Genomic DNA, 17,145 nt, shown 5'->3' on the forward strand with positions numbered 1-17,145 from the left:
CAAAGTGGCACATAAATCTGGAGTTCATTTGCAGTGTCAAAAGGCCCTGGCATGCCTATCCTCCTCCCTTGCAAATAAAATATATATTTAAAAAAACCCATAACATAGACTTGAATCTAACTTGGTTCAAATCATGTCCCTCTCTCTGATCTTTTATTTTTTTCTCTGTTCCTGATCTTAACAATTACCTTTAGTAACAGCTGACTAGGCAATGTGTATGAGAGAAAGGTCTTAGTAGTGTTTCCTAAGAGGAGCACATTATAAGACATTCCATCATCATCTCATCAAACACTTGTATGTATTTCAAAGGTAAATTAACCCATATAAAATAACCACTCTGATGTTCTGAAAATGTACTATCCCACAGCAAGCTAGAAAGGGAACATTTCACTCACACCTTCCTGATCTATCTAGCCTTGACACATTTTCTTGCTTGATTCACAGCCCTCCACCCCAGTAATAATAACACTGATTCCCAAAATATACTCAGCGCAGGAGAGCAGCTCTCCAGCACAGCTGTCTTCTCCTGCCCTCCTCCGGTATTTGGGTGAGCTATGCGACTGAGAGGACCACAAGAAGGAATGTAACTCTCTGGCCCCAGTGTTCCCATTGCTACAGGCAGGTGCATCCCGCCAAACCCCACACTGGCATCCGAAACAGAAGAAACTCCACTGGCTGGATGGGGGCTGCAGTTTTCCTGAACTTCATTTCTATGTCTAAAACTAGAGCAACAGCTACTGTAAACTAATCTAATGGGCATGGGGGCAGGGAGTGGCCCTGATGAGGCTGCCAATAGGCCATGATTGAGCAAAGCCTAAGAGCAAAAACATTCTTCTCACTGTTTACAGTCTCTGAAAGTAAATGAGTGGCTCTTTCACCATGATTTTAGGGATGGACCACTCCATACCTTTGTAGCCTGGAGAAGAAAAGAAGAAGCCAAAGCTTCCTGTACAACAGTACTGGTTTATATTTACATGTATTTTCTAACAGCGCATTGAAATCTGAAGCAGGGAAAGCCAAAGGAATCAAATGAGGATGGCAATGAGGTACACGCAGTAGTTAGAAGCCCTGAGTTGAGACATGAGTTGAGGCATGTCTAGTATGAACTTCTGGCGGTGAGCACCAATTCTGACTTTTTTTTTCTGGAAAAAGAAAACAGTTTGGGACTCTTCTTGGTTTCAACACTAATTACTGCAAGAATGGGCAAGTGGATGGGTGGCAAACACAATCCAGGGAACCCCCTACCAGGTGACAGTCCTCAATAAGACTAACAACTGCAGGAGGAAGGGGGTACAGGCCTCAGAGCTACACCACTGGCAAACCTTAACTCCTCCTCTCCAATCTGCACATGCTGTCAAAATTCACTATTACTACTTGGTTACTTCACAGAATTTACCTTGCTGGTGTAAGAAATCAAATCCTGTTAGTACTCTTGACAGGATACAAACAGTAAGCGCTTGCTATGATACTATGAACAGACAGGTCAGACTTCAACCCTCACATAATTACAAGGTTGTAATATGATTTTTTAAAAGATATTTTAAGGAGTACACACCAGAAGCACAGGAACTTTAGCTCCTAAACACAAGCTTTGCCCTCCCCTCTCCCCCACTACTTCTACTCCCCTGCATAGGAAGACCAAGGCAGTGGCTAAGACCATAAGAAGGCCACCATGCAGGAAGCCCTGTGCACTCAGCAGTAGCTAGTCATGACAGGGCTGACCCCACTCTCACAAAACCTATTCTGAAAGCCCCACAAACTCTCAGCAGCCACTTTACAACTGTCCAGGCTAGCTTCCCTAAAGTAGCCAGGGCAGGACGCTGCGAGTAAAATCCTTGGACAGGCAGAATGTCTCCCTCCCCCAAGTCACCGATGGCTCTCCCTTGTCACTCTTTCTCCAGCGTATCACCGGGAAAAGCCAGGCCAATAAGACGCCAGACCCAAGAGTAAGGAGAAGGGACGAGGGACAAGGACAAGAGGGGAAGGAGTTTGAGGAAAATACCAGGCCAGGGCAGAGGTGCGAAGGACTCCGCGGTAGGTTGGAGGAGGCAGACAGGGAGGAGGGTAGGAGAGGCGGAGTGGCCCGGGAGGCCTGGCCGCCGAGGCCGTCAGGGATCACCGAGACAGCGAGGACGAGAGACCGGCGTGGGAGACGCGGGGTGGGGGAGGCGGGGATGGGGAGCCGGTTCCCCTCCCCCAGCCCCGGCCCGGGCCTCCCGCTGACTCAGCCCCACGCCGTCCGTCGCCTCGGTCCCAACTCACAGAGCGCAGCGCGGATCCGGCGCAGGCAGCGGGGGGACGGGCAGCAGGGGCGCTGCGGAAGAGGCTGCGGCTCGGCCGGCGGCTCCGGGCGGAGGGTCCTAGCAGAGGCCGCCGCGGTCTCCGGCTTCAACGCACCGAGACTGCGGGGGGACGAGAGCACTGCGCAGGCGCGATGCGGCCAACGCTGTCAGTCCGAGTGGGGCGGGGCCAGGGCACCCGCCGTCTCCACGGCAACCGGGCGGCGATAGGAAGACAACTCCTACCTCCACCTTGTCTAAGCAACTGCGGCGGTAGGTGCGGGAGTCGAGAACAATCCCTTTAGATAGCCATAGCAACGAGGAGACAAAACCGCCCGGTAAACGTGCGGCGGTACCCAGGGAACGCTCTTACCTTGTCACCATGGCAACTGGGAACAGCCCCTTCCTTTCTCCCTAGCAACAGGGTAACAATTTCTCCACCCTGTCTGTCGCAGAAGGAAAAGCCTTTACATCTGATTCCGTCCTAGGCGGACCACGGGCTCTTCTCTCTCCTAGGGCTTCCGCAAGGCAAAAGTGGAGACTTCCTTCTTTTTCAGCGTCATGGGATGGCTAAAGATGTGTTTAATCACCTTTTTTGCCTTATAGCTTCCAATCACAGCCCGTTACTACTCTTAATTTGCAAAAGCAGTTTTCTCTACCTGTGTCAAAAATTTCTTTTCATCTCCTGTGAGAAAGTCTGCACCTTAAGCCTCAGTCGAGCTAACAAAATTTTCTTTATATACATTATTACTTCAGGGTTCCTGTTTGAGTTAGGTTATCCTAGTCCGACATGGTGGCTCACACCTTTAATTTCAGCACTTAAGAGCTGGAGTGTCATGAATTTGAGGCCAGCCTTGGCTACATAGTGAGACTTTGTCTCAAAAAACTACAATAAATAAAATAAAAACAATCGACAGGGTCTCCTATGTAACCTTTCTGGCTTTGAACTTGACATTTTTGTCTACCACTTGAATTTTTACCAACCATATTGCCCCTCTCCCAATACATTTGTGAAAAGTTCTTATTTTTTCTCTGGCCAACTAGCTGGTGTAGATTTTATTCCTCATAACTAGCTCCTTCTTTGACATGCCCATTCGTGTTCTCAAATTCCTTATTCCAAGTGTGCCTTGATGGATTTTCTCAGTTCTGGATACCTCCTCTTCCTCTCCATACCTTTGGCTCATGGTTCCCCCCTACTCTCCCCAAGCCTCAAGTATACCCAACCCCATTGTTATTTCATCATTTTGGTTCTTACTGTGTAGGTCATTCTGATTCTTCTTTCCTCAGCCCAGACTCTCGTGGATGTCTAGTGGTCACCTCTGTACCCACCTTGTGCATATTTTCTTTGTTACACACATCTTACAGTAGTGTCTTTTGTTTACACATCTGTCTCCCCAGTCAGACTATGTGTCCCTGGTGGGCAGGACTTCTGTCTTATTCATCAGCCTCCTCAGCATGTAGCACAAAATGTGACACATTATAGAGTTCAATAAATATTTGTGTAATTGAGTCAATTGAAGACAAAGGTTACCATTCTTATTCACTTTCTCTGACCTAGACTTTCAGCTCACATTTTTCTTTTTCTTTTTCTTCTTTTTTTTTGCGTGGGCGGGGGGGTTGAGGCAGGGTCTCAGTCTAGCTCAAGCTGACCTGGAATTCATTATGTATTCTCAGGGTGGCCTTGAACTCATAAGCAATCCTCCTACCTCTGCCTCCAAAGTGCTGGGATTAAAGGCATGTGCCACCATGCCCAGCTCAGCTCTCATTTTGCTTATTGCTTATATACATGCTTAGCCTTTAACTACTGCTGTTATTATAATAGTTCTTCCATGCCCTGAGCTTTTGATCTTTTTTTTTTAAAGGCATGAGCCTGGCTTTTTTAAAAAAACTTTTTTTGTTCATTTTTATTTATTTATTTGAGAATGACAGACAGAGAGAGAAAGAGGCAGATAGAGAATGGGCGCGCCAGGGCCTCCAGCCACTGCAAACAAACTCCAGATGTGTGCACCCCCTTGTGCATCTGGCTACCATAGGTCCTGGGGAGTCAAGCCTTGAACCAGGGTCCTTAGGCTTCATAGGCAAGTGCTTAACCGCTAAGCCATCTCTCTAGCCCTCAGCTCTTGATCTTAATGCCCAAACTCTGGTCATGTATTAACCCAGACTCTGGCTTTTTGTTTTGTTTTGTTTTGTTTCTTAATACTTTACTTCTTGCTCTTCTCCCTTCTACACTATCCCAAATGAGGTAGATTTCCTCACTGCATGCTGGCCTCCTCTGCCTCCTCCTTGACTCCATCATCCTTTATATAAACTCAAGCTCTTTATATCCTATGGTCGCTTAAGACTCTTAGTGAACATTACTGGATTCAGATGGGCTTATTGACATGCCGGAGATGCTACATTTTGTTTACATGACTCAAAAGTAAGTCTTCATAGTCAAGTTTTCTCCTCTGAATATGTATCAGCTCTCTTAAATTCTACCTCAGGGTTGCTGGTGTCAAAGTACCCTAACTGTCTCCATTTTCTCAGGAAAAAGAAGAGGCAGATTATAAAAATAGATTAAAAAAGAGGAAAAAAGCATATCGTGAATCAATGCCCTCTCTTCTCATCTAAAGCAATTCTGAGAAAAGGGTTCTATAGCAATAATCCTAAAATAGATCAATGGGTAAGAGAATAGAAACTAGGCTACACTTGTTCTTAGCCCCAGAAGTGGAAAATTAAAGCTGTTCCTATTTGCACCTACTAGGTATGTGGATGTTATAAAGACAAGGAATAAATTTCAGGGACTCAATTTATTTTATTTCCTTCTAGCTTGTGAAGTTCCAGACTAGTTTCATGTTTGGAGATGTACTCTTCAGTAGTATAGGCAGCCCCTGAGTAATTCTGAAAAGAAAGACTGTGATCATTATATCTTCATCTCTTCATCACATCTAAGGCAGGGGATCATTTTACAAGGAATTCCTATATATCTTTCCCCTAGATTCTCTGTGAGTACATTTTAAAGTGTGCCAGTTATCTGTTTTAAGTGGGTGTATATATGTGTGGTATGCGTGTGTGTGTGTAAAGACCAGAGGTCAGCATCGGGGATCTTCCTCAGTCATTTTCAACCTTATCTTTGAGACAGGGTCTCACCAAATTTGAGCCAGTAAGCCATAGGGATTCTCCTGCACCACCCTCCCTAGCACAGGGTTCCAGGTGCACACTGCCATGCCTGACATTTTATTTGGGTACTGAGGATCTGAACCAAGTTTCTCATACTTGTGTGGCAAGTACTCTACCCACTGAGCAATCTTCCTAGACCCATAGTTATCTATTTTTATGCAACAAGTAATTCTAACTTAGTGGTATAAACAACCATTTTATTGTCTCAATCTCTGTGAGGTGAGAGTTTTGGGAGAACTCATTTGGATGGTTTTTGCCTCAGAGTGCCATTGCAGTGAAACAGTGGCTGAGACTTATACATCAGAGACTTGCTAGACAAGTTTCTATCTTTGTATTATCTTAGCTAGTTTTGGTTTAGTTCGGAGGTACCCTGGAAGGGCTGCAAGGGAGAGACAAGGAGGTACTGCTGTGCTGATAATTCTTTTTTTTTTCTCAATTTTTACTAACATTTTCCATGATTATAAAAAATATCCCATAGTAATACCCTCCCCCCCACTTTCCCCTTTGAAATTTCATTCTCCATCATATCCCCTCCCTATCTCAATCAGTCTCTCTTTTATTTTGATGTCATGATCTTTTCCTCTTCTTATGATGGTCTTGTGTAGGTAGTATCAGGCACTATGAGGTCATGGATATCCAGGCCATTTTATGTCTGGAGGGAGCACGTTGTAAGGAGTCCTACCCTTCCTTTGGCTCTTACATTCTTTCTGCCACCTCTTCCACATTAGACCTTGAGCCTTGGAAGGTGTGATTGAGATGTTACTCAATACTCCAGTCACTTCTTTCCAGCACTATGATACTTTCTGAGTCATCCCAAAGTCACTGCCATCTGAAAAGAGAAGATTCTCTATCCAAAGTGAGAGTAGCATTAATATAAGGGTATAAATATTAAGAGAAGTGCTTACTGGGCAATTTGATAAGCATAGTATATACGTTTTTCCAGACATCAGCAGATGTTACACCCCTAGGGCTCATGACTACCCCTGTCTTAAGTTTTCAGTATCAGGGATGTGTTCCCCCCCATGGAGCAGGCCTCCAGTCCAATTGGAGGGCAGTTGGTTTCCACCATGACAGACCTGCCACTATTGCACCTGTTGGCTCCTTTGGCCTGGCTGGCCAATTATAAGGCATGCAGTGTCCACTGTTGAGTATCTTAACTGGTGGTATCTCTTTCTCCCATTGTACTACATGTAGAATGGCTTCTTCCAGCTTTCTGTCAGCTGGTCTACATGGAGGAGGTTATCAGCTCAGCTCCAGCAGGATTTCTCAGTGGCCTTGCAGCCAAAGTATGTGGAGCCTTCAGCAATAGGGTCTTACCATCTGTTCCTGGTGGGAAACCAAGGGCCTTGGCATAGCCTATAATGTTTTGGGGGCATCAGGGACCTCCCTGGCCAACAACTCACTGGAGGTATGTGCTGATAATTCTTTACCAGCCATGTTTATTGTTCATTGACAAGGAGCTAAAAGTGGAACAGGGCACTAAAATATGATGGGTGGATCTCCATAATACAGAAAACCCTTGATATGATTATGATTATTTACAAGGGATTAGGGTAGGTAATATGTATTTTGTGGAGGAATACATTTTAATTACATACCTTGAAGTGAATGAGTCTTTATTTAGAGGCTGCATTGACCTTCCACCTTACTGGAGTTCCAGTAGCACAAGGTGCAATATTTTTCCAATATGTGACTTTGACTGCAGTTGTCCCCCTTTCGTGGTAAATGAGATAACTATGAAGATGCTTAGCCTTGCCTGATGCAAATACTCAACATAGGAACTGTCAGTAATATCCAACGCCTCCATTAGAGTCAACAAGTCACTTGAATCCCGTCATCAATCCCAGTTATACCTTATTACATTAAATAGGAACAAATATGAAGATTGAGAATTTGCAAAGACACTTCTTATAACATGAATGACCTGCTGTGCCCATGATAACTGGTAATTCTAGTCCAGTGGTTGAGATTACAAAGTATCATCCTGCTTTCTGTGGAAAACACTGCCATCCACAGTCAGCAGGTGAGTGTTAAAGACTTGGATAAACTTGGATGAGCTTGAGGTGATGCTAGGAACCCAGGACTATTCTCTTTCCCTAAGTCAGTATGTTTTTTTAAAAAAGTTTTAAAATTTACTTTAAAAAACACATTTTTATTTTTATTTATTTGAGAGAGAAAGAAAGAGAGAGAGATAGATAGATAGAGAGAGAAAGAGAGAGAAGGAGGGAGGGGATGATGCATCAGGGCCTCTAGCTACCTCATAGACTTAATAAAAGGCCAAAAAGAGGAAAAGACACTATGTGTATCAGGTGCTTAGGACAATGCTTGGCAAGTCATAAGCATTCAGTGAATAACAGCAACTCGTATTTTCATTTTAAAAATGAAATTCTACCACCTTTGTAGAAATATTTTCCAAAGCCAGTGCAGATCATTATGTACATGACACTTATTTATGTATGAGAGAGATGAGAAAGAGAGAGTATGAGCATGATAGAGCCTCTTGTTGCTGTAAATGAACTCCAGACACATGTGCCATGTTGTGCATCTGGCTTTATGTGGGTACTGAGAAATTAAACCCAGGCTGACAGCCTTTACAAGTAAGACCTTTAACCACTGAGCAATTTTCTCAGCCCCTATTTTTTTCAAGATAGGGTCTTACTCTAGACCACGCTGACCTGGAACTCACCCTGTAGTCCTAGGTTAACCTTAAACTCACAGTGATCTTCCTCCTCTGCCTCCTGAGTGCTGGGATTAAAGGTGTATGCTTTATTTATTTATTTGCAAGAAGAGAGAGAGAGAAAAGAAAGAGAGAGAGAGAGCTAGAATGGGTATGCCAGGGCCTTTAGTCTCTGCAAACAAACTCCAGATGCATGTACTACTTTGTGCATCTGGCTGTATGTGGGTACTGGGGATTAAAAACCAGGTCATTAGGTTTTATAGGAAGATGCCTTAACTGCTGAGCAATCCCTTCAGCCCCAGGATGGTCTTGAACTATGGATTTTCCTGCCTCTACCTCTTAAGTAATGGGATTACAGGTGTGCACCACCACACACAGCACCATGGCACTTTTAGTTGTCCCTTTATTTTTTTTATTTGTTTTTAGTAATTTTTTTGACAACTTCCATGGTCTTAAACAATATCACATGATAAATCCCTCCCTCCCCCACAATCGTCCCTTTATTTTTTAAACTTTTTATTTTATTTTATTTATTTAAAAATATTTTTTATTTTATTTTATTTATTTAAAAATATTTTTATTGATTTGCACGGAGAGAGACAAACAGAGAGAGAATTGGTGGGTGTACCAGGACCTCTTGCCATTAAAAATGAACTCTAGACACACCACTTTGTGTATGTGGTTTAACATGAGTACTGGGGAATCAAACTGGGTCTGGTAGGCTTTGCAAGCAGGTGCTTTAACCATTTAGCAATCTTCCCAGCCCTTTCAAACTGTTTGTTTTAATTAAATTTTTTTATTAGTTATGTACACAGTGTATACAGTCATGTTGGTACCATTGTTAGCCTCTTCCCTGCCCTCCCCTCTCTGTAGGGACCCATCTTGTTGGGGAATATGGGTCATACATTGTGGGGTTAGGTTTTAAAAAGTTTTAGAGGTAGGGTCTTTCTCTAGCTCAGGCTGATCTGGAATTCACTATGTACTCTCAGGGTGGCCTTAAATTCACAGCAATCCTCTTACCTCTGCATCCTGAGTGCTAGGATTAAAGGCATGGCCACCACACAGCCCAATTTTTGTAGTATCTAATGCAAGCCCAATTGATGTTCTACAAGTATATATTAAGTGGAAAATTCATTAAGTTAGCACAAACTAGAATTGCCTAAGAAATCACATTTTAAATATATTTAATTTTTATTTATTTGACAGAGAGAAAGGGGGAAGAGAAAAAGGATGGGTGCATCAGGGCCTACAGCCACTGCAAATGAACTCCAGGAGCATGAGCCACCTTGTGCATCTGGCTTATGTTGATCCTGGGAAATTGAACCTGGGTCTTTTGGCTTTGCAAGCAAGCACCTTAACTGCTAAGCCATCCCTCCAGCCCCAAAATAAGACATTTAAGTTTAAATTTAATTTAAATTTGAATTTTAGACAATGATTTTTAGTACCAATATACCACAAATACTATGTGGAATATACACTTATAATACACTTAAAATATTTTTTTTTGTTTTTTTGAGGTAGGGTCTCACTCTAGCCCAGGATGACCTGGAATTCACTATGGAGTCTCAGGGTGGCCTCGAACTCACTGCAATCCTCCTACCTCTGCCTCCCAAGTGCTGGGATGAAAGGCGTGAGCCACCATGCCCGGCTACTTTAAAAGTTTTTTATGAGAGAGAGAGAGAGAGAATTGGCACACCAGGACCTCTAGCCACTGCAACTGAATTCCACATGAGTGCACCAGCTTGTGTGCATGCATGACATTGTGCATATGCATCACTTTATGTGTCTAGTTTACATAGGTTTTGGGGAGTTGAACCTTCGTCCTTAGGCTTCTCGGGCAAGTGCTTTAATCGCTAAGCCATCTCTCAAGCCCAAACGTTATTTTTTTTAATGATGTTCAGATTTAAGTGTATGCTCTGTATTTTTATTTGCTAAATAAAATTCCTTTCCCTCTCCTTATTCTACACGTGGAGATTGGCTTTGAAAGGAACAACTTCAAGGAAGTTCCAGAGATGAGAAAGGCTGCTATAATCCCTCATCCACGTGGTGGCTGCACTACCCTGAGCTTCTCTGGAGGCCTGGCACAGAGCTAAGTAACAGGTGTAGTTTACTTTGAACCTTGCCAGTTCTAGATCAGCTTTAGGACCCTTAAAGCCAAAGAAATAGCCTAAAGCTTAAAGCGCCACCTGGAGGTTTTCCTGGGTAGTACCGTGGCCACCATCCATTGCTTGGGAGCCCAGAAAAGCCCGTTAAAATAGAGAACACAGATGAGAACAGCCTAGAAGTGGATGAGGTGGGAAAAGATAACCCTTTCTGATATTTTGTTTGCTGCTGCCGCTGCTCTGGCCACCTAGGATCTTAAGGTACTCCAAAGGAGTGCTTCCAAGGCCTTTCCTTTCCCATACTCCTCTGCTTTTCTAGCTATTCCCTAGCTCTTCCCAAGGCATGAAGTACGATTTTGTGTTTTCACCTTTTTTGGTGGTCTTCTTTGAAGCACACATTTTTTTTCTTTTTTTCTTTTTTTTTTTAAGATTTTCGAGGTAGGGTCTCACGCTAGCCCAGGCTGACCTGGAATTCACTATGTAGTCTCAGGGTGGCCTTGAACTCATGGTGATCCGCCTATGAAACACACTATTTAAAATTTCTTGTCGCTTGTGCTTCTAGTGTCATATGCATGGCTCTATTACCAAATTAAGGTCATAAAGATTTACCTCTATGCTTTTTCCTAAAAGATCTTTATGCCTTTTAGCTCTTAGCTTTAAATAATTGGTCCATTTCGGGTTATTTTCGCATATAATGTGAGACACAAGTCCAAATTCATTTGGTATGTGAATATGTCCAGTTGTCTAAGCATAATTTGTTGAAAAATACTATTTTCCCCATTAAATCATCTTAAAATTGTTACCAGAGTTGTTAAGGTCAAAACCTGGGCTCTAACAACCCTAAGCTACTTACTTATTCCTAATAGGTCAATTAAGGAGACAGGTAATAGGAGTAAAAGGAGATGTTGTCACATTGGGAAGAAGGACAAATAAAGATCAGTGATGTCTCTCCACCCCCTTAAATCCATCTTCAGGCTTTGGACATGAAGTTTAAATAGAGGCAAGAGATGTGCATAAACTAAGCAGGCCTAGTCAAGGTTTGGTCCCACCCAACATTGACCCATCACTGATCCATGGGTATCTCAGCTCCTAGCTTTTGGTCTGTCCTACAAATTGTCAGTATTGTGTGAAATATTTTTCCAGGAGATAAGCTTCCCCTCTGGCTGGCACAAGGACCCCAGCCTATTCCTTCCCCAGCAAGAGATTCCTGAGAAAATTCCAATTCTTTGAAGGTCATTGTCTCAATAGTCTGATAGCAAACAGGAGGAGCATACACAACTCTCTTTAGGATATCTTCACTCTTGCCAGGATAGTATTTGCTGTCGTTTGAATATGTGTTGACTGTGTCTCCCAAGGGCTGTGTTGATGATAAAGCCCTTTCATCTTGAACAGTGTTGCATGTGGGTTAGACAAGAAGATGGCATGTCCTTTACAGTCCATAAACTTAATATTGAGCAAAAAAGCTAGAACAAAAAGTATGCATTGCATGATTTCACTACATAAAGTTCAAAACCTGGCAACATTAATAAAGAATGGTATAAGAAGAAGAACAGTTATCAATATGGGGGATAAAGACAGGAAGGTTTCTAATGGCAGTGTTGTCTTTATCTGGGTGTTTACTTAATTCAAATCTATCAAGCTATATATACTTACATCTTAGCACTTGTTTGCATACTTGATTACTCAAAGCAAAACATGTGAACAGAAAAGGAAGATAAGCCCATACTATTTTACTGAGTATGTGGCCTGTTGAGATGTCTAGTATGTCATCTCCTCAAATAAACCTTCTTTATTTTTTATTTTTTTTTTCTGGTTTTTCAAGGTAGGGTCTCACTCTAACCCAGTCTGACCTGGAATTCACTAGGTAGTCTCAGGGTGGCCTCGAACTCACAGAAATCCTCCTACCTTTGCCTCCTGAGTGCTAAGGTTAAAGGCATGCTCCACCACACCACAGTTCAAATGCCCTTTTTGAGTCCTGCTTGTAGCCTTATTATCTACCTCCCTTCCCCAAGGAGCATAAGTTCTTCTCTTTCTCCTTGAATTTTCAGAAACATGCCCTCTTCTCCTAGTTGTAAGATAATTCCTGGAGAGTGTTTTGGTTTACACCCATGTAGAAAAGAAAATCTGTAGTTTTTAAGGTTTAGATGCAATAGACATTAAGCTTTCACTTGGTGCTTTGACTGTGTCCTCTGCATGCAGTCTCAGATCCTGCACCTGTGGCTTTGGTTTTGTGCAGCAATGTAATGTGATTGGACAGGTGGTCCCTGGCACATGGTCCCTGATAATGATGGTAGAGGATTGCCAGATGAAGCCATGGAAAAGAAGACAGTGAGTCCCATTCTACAGCATCTTGCATCCTCATTACCACTGGGATGCTTGTAGTTCACCTCTGTTCAAAATGATGTTTGTTTTAGTTCAAAATGTTTGGCCACATAAGGTAGAATCATAAACTCAGCTTCCTCTCCCAGTTTTTTATTTTTCATATATATATATATGTGTGTGTGTGTATATATACACACACACACATACACACACACACACACACACACACACACACACACATATATATGCATACATATGTATGTGTGTGTTTTGTTTTGTTTTGTTGGAGGTAGGGTCTCACTCTAGCTCAGGCTGACCTGAAGGTACGTAGTCTCAGGCTGGCCTCAAACTCATGGTGATCCTCCTACCTCTGCCTCTTGAGTGCTGGGATTAAAGGTGTGTGCCACCACATCCAGCTATTTCTTATTTTTCCTATATCTTTAATTCTTTATTTTTGCTTATTTGAGACAGAGAAAGAGAGAGAGAATATGAATAAGTACACCAGGGCCTCCAACCTCTGCAAGTGAACCCCAGATACATATGCTACCTTGTGCATCTGGCTTATGTTCGTCCTGGGGAATTGAACCTGGATCCTTTGGCGTTGCAGACAAGCACCTTTACTGTAAGCCATCCCTCCAATCTTTTCTTATGTTTTGTAAAATGATTGAATGTTTCATTTCATCCTTAAGTTAGATTAGAGTTTCTCCAGTTCAATGTTATTGATATTTGGGGTTAGATAATTTTTTCTTCTCCTTTATTTTAAAAAAATATTTATTTATGAAAGAAAGAGAGAGAGAATGGGCCTCTAGCTATTGCAAATGAACTCCAGACACATGTGCCACCTTGTGCATCTGGTTTAACATGGGTACTGGAAAACTGAACCTGGATCCTTTGGCTTAGCTGGCAAACACCTTAACCACACTGACCCATCTCTCCAGCGTTTTTATTTATTTGTTTCTCAATTTTTTTTTTTAATTTGAGAGTGACAGACAGAGAGAGAAAGACAGATAGAGGGAGAGAGAGGGAATGGGCGTGCCAGGGCTTCCAGCCTCTGCAAACGAACTCCAGATGCGTGCGCCCCCTTGTGCATCTGGCTAACGTGGGACCTGGGGAACCGAGCCTTGAGCTGGGGTCCTTAGGCTTCACAGGCAAGCGCTTAACTGCTAAGCTATCTCTCCAGCCCTATTTCTCAATTTTTAAAAACATTTTCCATGATTATAAAAAATATCCCATGGTAATACCCTCCCTCCCCCCTTTTCCCCTTTGAAATTCCATTCTCCATCCCCTCCCCATCTCAATAAGTCTCTCTTTTATTTTGATGTCATGATCTTTCCCTCCTCTTATGATGTTCTTATGTAGGTAGTGTCAGGCACTATGGTAGTCATGAGCCCTAGGGGTGTAACATCTGCTGATGTCTGGATAAGTGTAAATACTATGCTTATCAAACTGCCCAGTAAGCACTTAATTTATTTTTAAAAGTCTCAAAACAGGGCTGGAGAGATGGCTTAGTGGTTAAGCACTTGCCTGTGAAGCCTAAGGACCCCGGTTCGAGGCTCGCGTCTGGAGTTTGTTTGCAGAGGCTGGAAGCCCTGGCACGCCCATTCTCTCTCTCTCCCTCTGTCTTTCTCTCTCTGTCTGTCGCTCTCAAATAAATAAATAAAAATTAAAAAAAAAAGTCTCAACACACACACACACACACATAAAAAAACAAAACAAAACACCAACAGAGTCTCACCCTAAACTGACCTGGAATACACTCTGTAAAACAAGCTGGCCTTGAACTCACAGTGATCATCTTACTTCAGCCTCCTGAGTGCTGGGATTATAGATGTGAGCCACCACACCTGGCTCTGTATAATTTTTTGCTGTAAAGGCTACCCTGTGCACTGTATGATATGTACCAGCAGCCTTACTCCTGCCCATTAGATTCTGGTAACTTTACTTCCTGAAGTTCTGACATTTTTTTTTTTTTTCTGAGGTAGGGTCTCACTCTAGCTCAGGCTGACCTGGAATTCACTCTGGAGTCTCAGGGTGAACTCAAACTCTCAGCAATCCTCCTACATCTGCCTCCCGAGTGCTGGGATTAAAGGCATGCGCCACCACGCCTGGCAGGACATACCTTTTTTTTTTTTTTTAAGTATTTATTTATTTGCAAGCATAGAGAGAGAGAATGGTGTGCATCAGGGCCTCTAGCTACTGCAAATGTGTGTGCCACCACAGATGTATGTGCTACTTTTTGCATCTGGCTTTATGTGGGTACTGGGGAATTGAACCTGGGTCCTTAGGCTTTGTAGGCAAAGTGCCTTAACCACTGAGAAATCTCTTGAACATACTTCTTAAAAGGGTGAAGCTGGGTGCAGTGGCACACGTCTTTAATCCTAGCACTCGGGAGGCAGAGGTAGAAGGATCACCGTGAGTTCGAGGCCACCCTGAGACTCCATAGTGAATTCCAGGTCAGCCTGAGCTAGAGTGAGACCCTACCTCGAAAAACAAAACAAAACAAAACAAAAAAAGAACGTCCAAATTGTTCACATTCTCAAGTTTCCTGGAGGACAAAATTGGCCCCTGGTTGGGAACCCATGGATCTGGAAGGAAGCTTCACCCTACTCAGATCACATTAAGCCATTGTGAACTTTAAAGCACTGGGTTTGCTTAAAGAATAGACCAGGGATGTGTAAAACTACTATCATGTCTTGATAGTTCTTATGACCATCATGCCATGAGCTTAAGACTATACCATTTTTTTATTTGTCTAAAAACATCTTACTTTCTACAATGTCTAGCTCTACATAAATAAATTCATCCTATATAAGGGTAAATACTGTTTTTTGACTAGTTTCACAGATGCCTTGAATATTTTTCTTGCAATACAAATTCTTCACATTTTCACTATTAAAAGCAAGCTGTCATTTTAAGATTGGCATTTCTGTGTGCCTTCATCCATATTGACAGCACAGTCCATTGAATGAAGCCTCCAAAGCTACTCTGAAGGAAAACTAATCTGAAAACCCATGCATACAGTTCTGGTGTTTCAGTTGTATCATCTATTCAGTGCCATTTGCCTGGCTAGAATTCTTGATGGCAAACTGTTCTCATGAATTGAGTAGTCTTGGATACTTGGAGTCCCTTTTAACCAGTTCCCAGCTGTATCACCATGTTGTCCTTCCAGGCATCAGAAGGATTTATGTTGGTAACCGATCTCTCCACAAGAAGCTTTGACCTCTTCACTGTTGGGGGCACAAAAGCCACTGGAAAACAACTCCTGAGGAGGACCAGAAGTGTCTTGAGCCCTACAGGAACAATGCTTCAAAGGCCTGCTCTTACAGCCAGTCCTCTGACAGAACCCCTTACCACAGAAGAGGAACATGAGCTCCATCAAGGGTGTCTTAAGAGGAATGTTCAGTTTTCCAAGCACCAGGCTTTCATGGGCGAACCATCCATGATATGACTTGGGGGTAAGTCACTTATAAGTTGTGGAGGTTGAACTTGTGCTTCAAGAGCACTTTATAATTCCTCCTTGGTGCCTGTAGTTTGGTGGAAAGTAGTTTTGAAACTACTGTGTATTGGTATGGGAAGTAATAAAAGAATTTTGCCATTTTCAGTTCTCATTTCTTTAGATACTATACCTTCATAGTATTTTAAAGCCTTAGGTCTATAGTGTATAGTATAGCTTCCCTGTATGAAGACATTTCTTCAGGCCTGCAGTGCTTATGGGGCTCTTCCACAATTCTTAGTGTCACATGCATGTGTATGTGTGTCCACCTATAATTCCAAGTTAAGAAATCCAGGCTGCTACACTACATGCAGTTCAGTGGGAGAGAGAGAAATCACCAGTGGAGATACTCAACAGTGGACACTGCAAGCCTTCAATTTGGCCAACCAGGCCAAATAAGCCAATGGGTGCAATAGTAACATGCCTGTTATAGGGCAAATCAACCACTCTCTAATTGGACTGGAGGCTGGGTCCATGGGAAGGAATACATCCCTGATACTGAAAACCTACAACAGGGATAGTCATGAGCCCTAGGTGTGTAACGTCTGCTGCTGTCTGTCTAAATGCATATACTATGCTCATCAAACTGCTCAGTAAGCATTTCTCTTAATGTTCATACCCATATATTAAAGCTACTCTCACTTTTGGTAGAGAACCTTCTCTTTTCAGATGGCAGTGACCTTGGGATATCTCAGAAGGCACCATGATGCTGAGAAGTGACAGAGGAATGCTCAGCAATGAAATATCTCTATCACATCTTCCAAGGCTCAGGGTCCATTGTGGAAGAGAAGACAGAAAGAATGTTAGAGCCAAAGGAAGGGTAGGACTCCTTACAATGTGCTCCTCTAGACACAGGATGGCCTGGATATTCATGACCACACAGTGCCTGACACTACCTACACAAGACCATCATAATAGGAGGAAAAGATGATGACATCAAAATAAAAGAGAGACCAATTGAGAGGGCGAAGGGATATGATGGAGACTGGAGTTTCAAAGGGGAAGCAGGGGGGCAGGGGAGGAAGGGAATTACCATGGGTTATTGTCTACAGTTATAGAAATTGTCAATAAAAGAATAATAAATTAAAAAAAGAAATCCAGGCTGATGCTTGC

General features: G+C 42.8%; 1 protein-coding gene across 3 annotated transcripts in view; it reads right to left on the bottom strand.

Annotated features, from left to right (window-relative positions):
* Mapre3 (microtubule associated protein RP/EB family member 3) overlaps nucleotides 1–2,671 on the bottom strand; it is an 81,595-nt gene extending 78,924 nt beyond the window's left edge. Inside the window, exon 1 of one of the 3 annotated variants that reach the window (XM_045150620.1) lies at nucleotides 2,653–2,671. In XM_045150620.1, coding sequence (XP_045006555.1) covers nucleotides 2,653–2,663 — 11 coding nt within the window. In that variant the 5' untranslated portion in view covers nucleotides 2,664–2,671. Of the gene's footprint in view, nucleotides 1–2,002; nucleotides 2,116–2,262; nucleotides 2,409–2,652 lie in introns of those variants that run through there. The other 2 variants (XM_004669361.3, XM_045150621.1) reach the window with 2 other exon arrangements.
* Nucleotides 2,672–17,145: the final 14,474 nt, after the last annotated feature.

This window comes from Jaculus jaculus, chromosome 5 (assembly GCF_020740685.1).
Source record: "Jaculus jaculus isolate mJacJac1 chromosome 5, mJacJac1.mat.Y.cur, whole genome shotgun sequence".
In the NCBI taxonomy this organism is placed as follows: Eukaryota; Metazoa; Chordata; class Mammalia; order Rodentia; family Dipodidae; genus Jaculus; species Jaculus jaculus.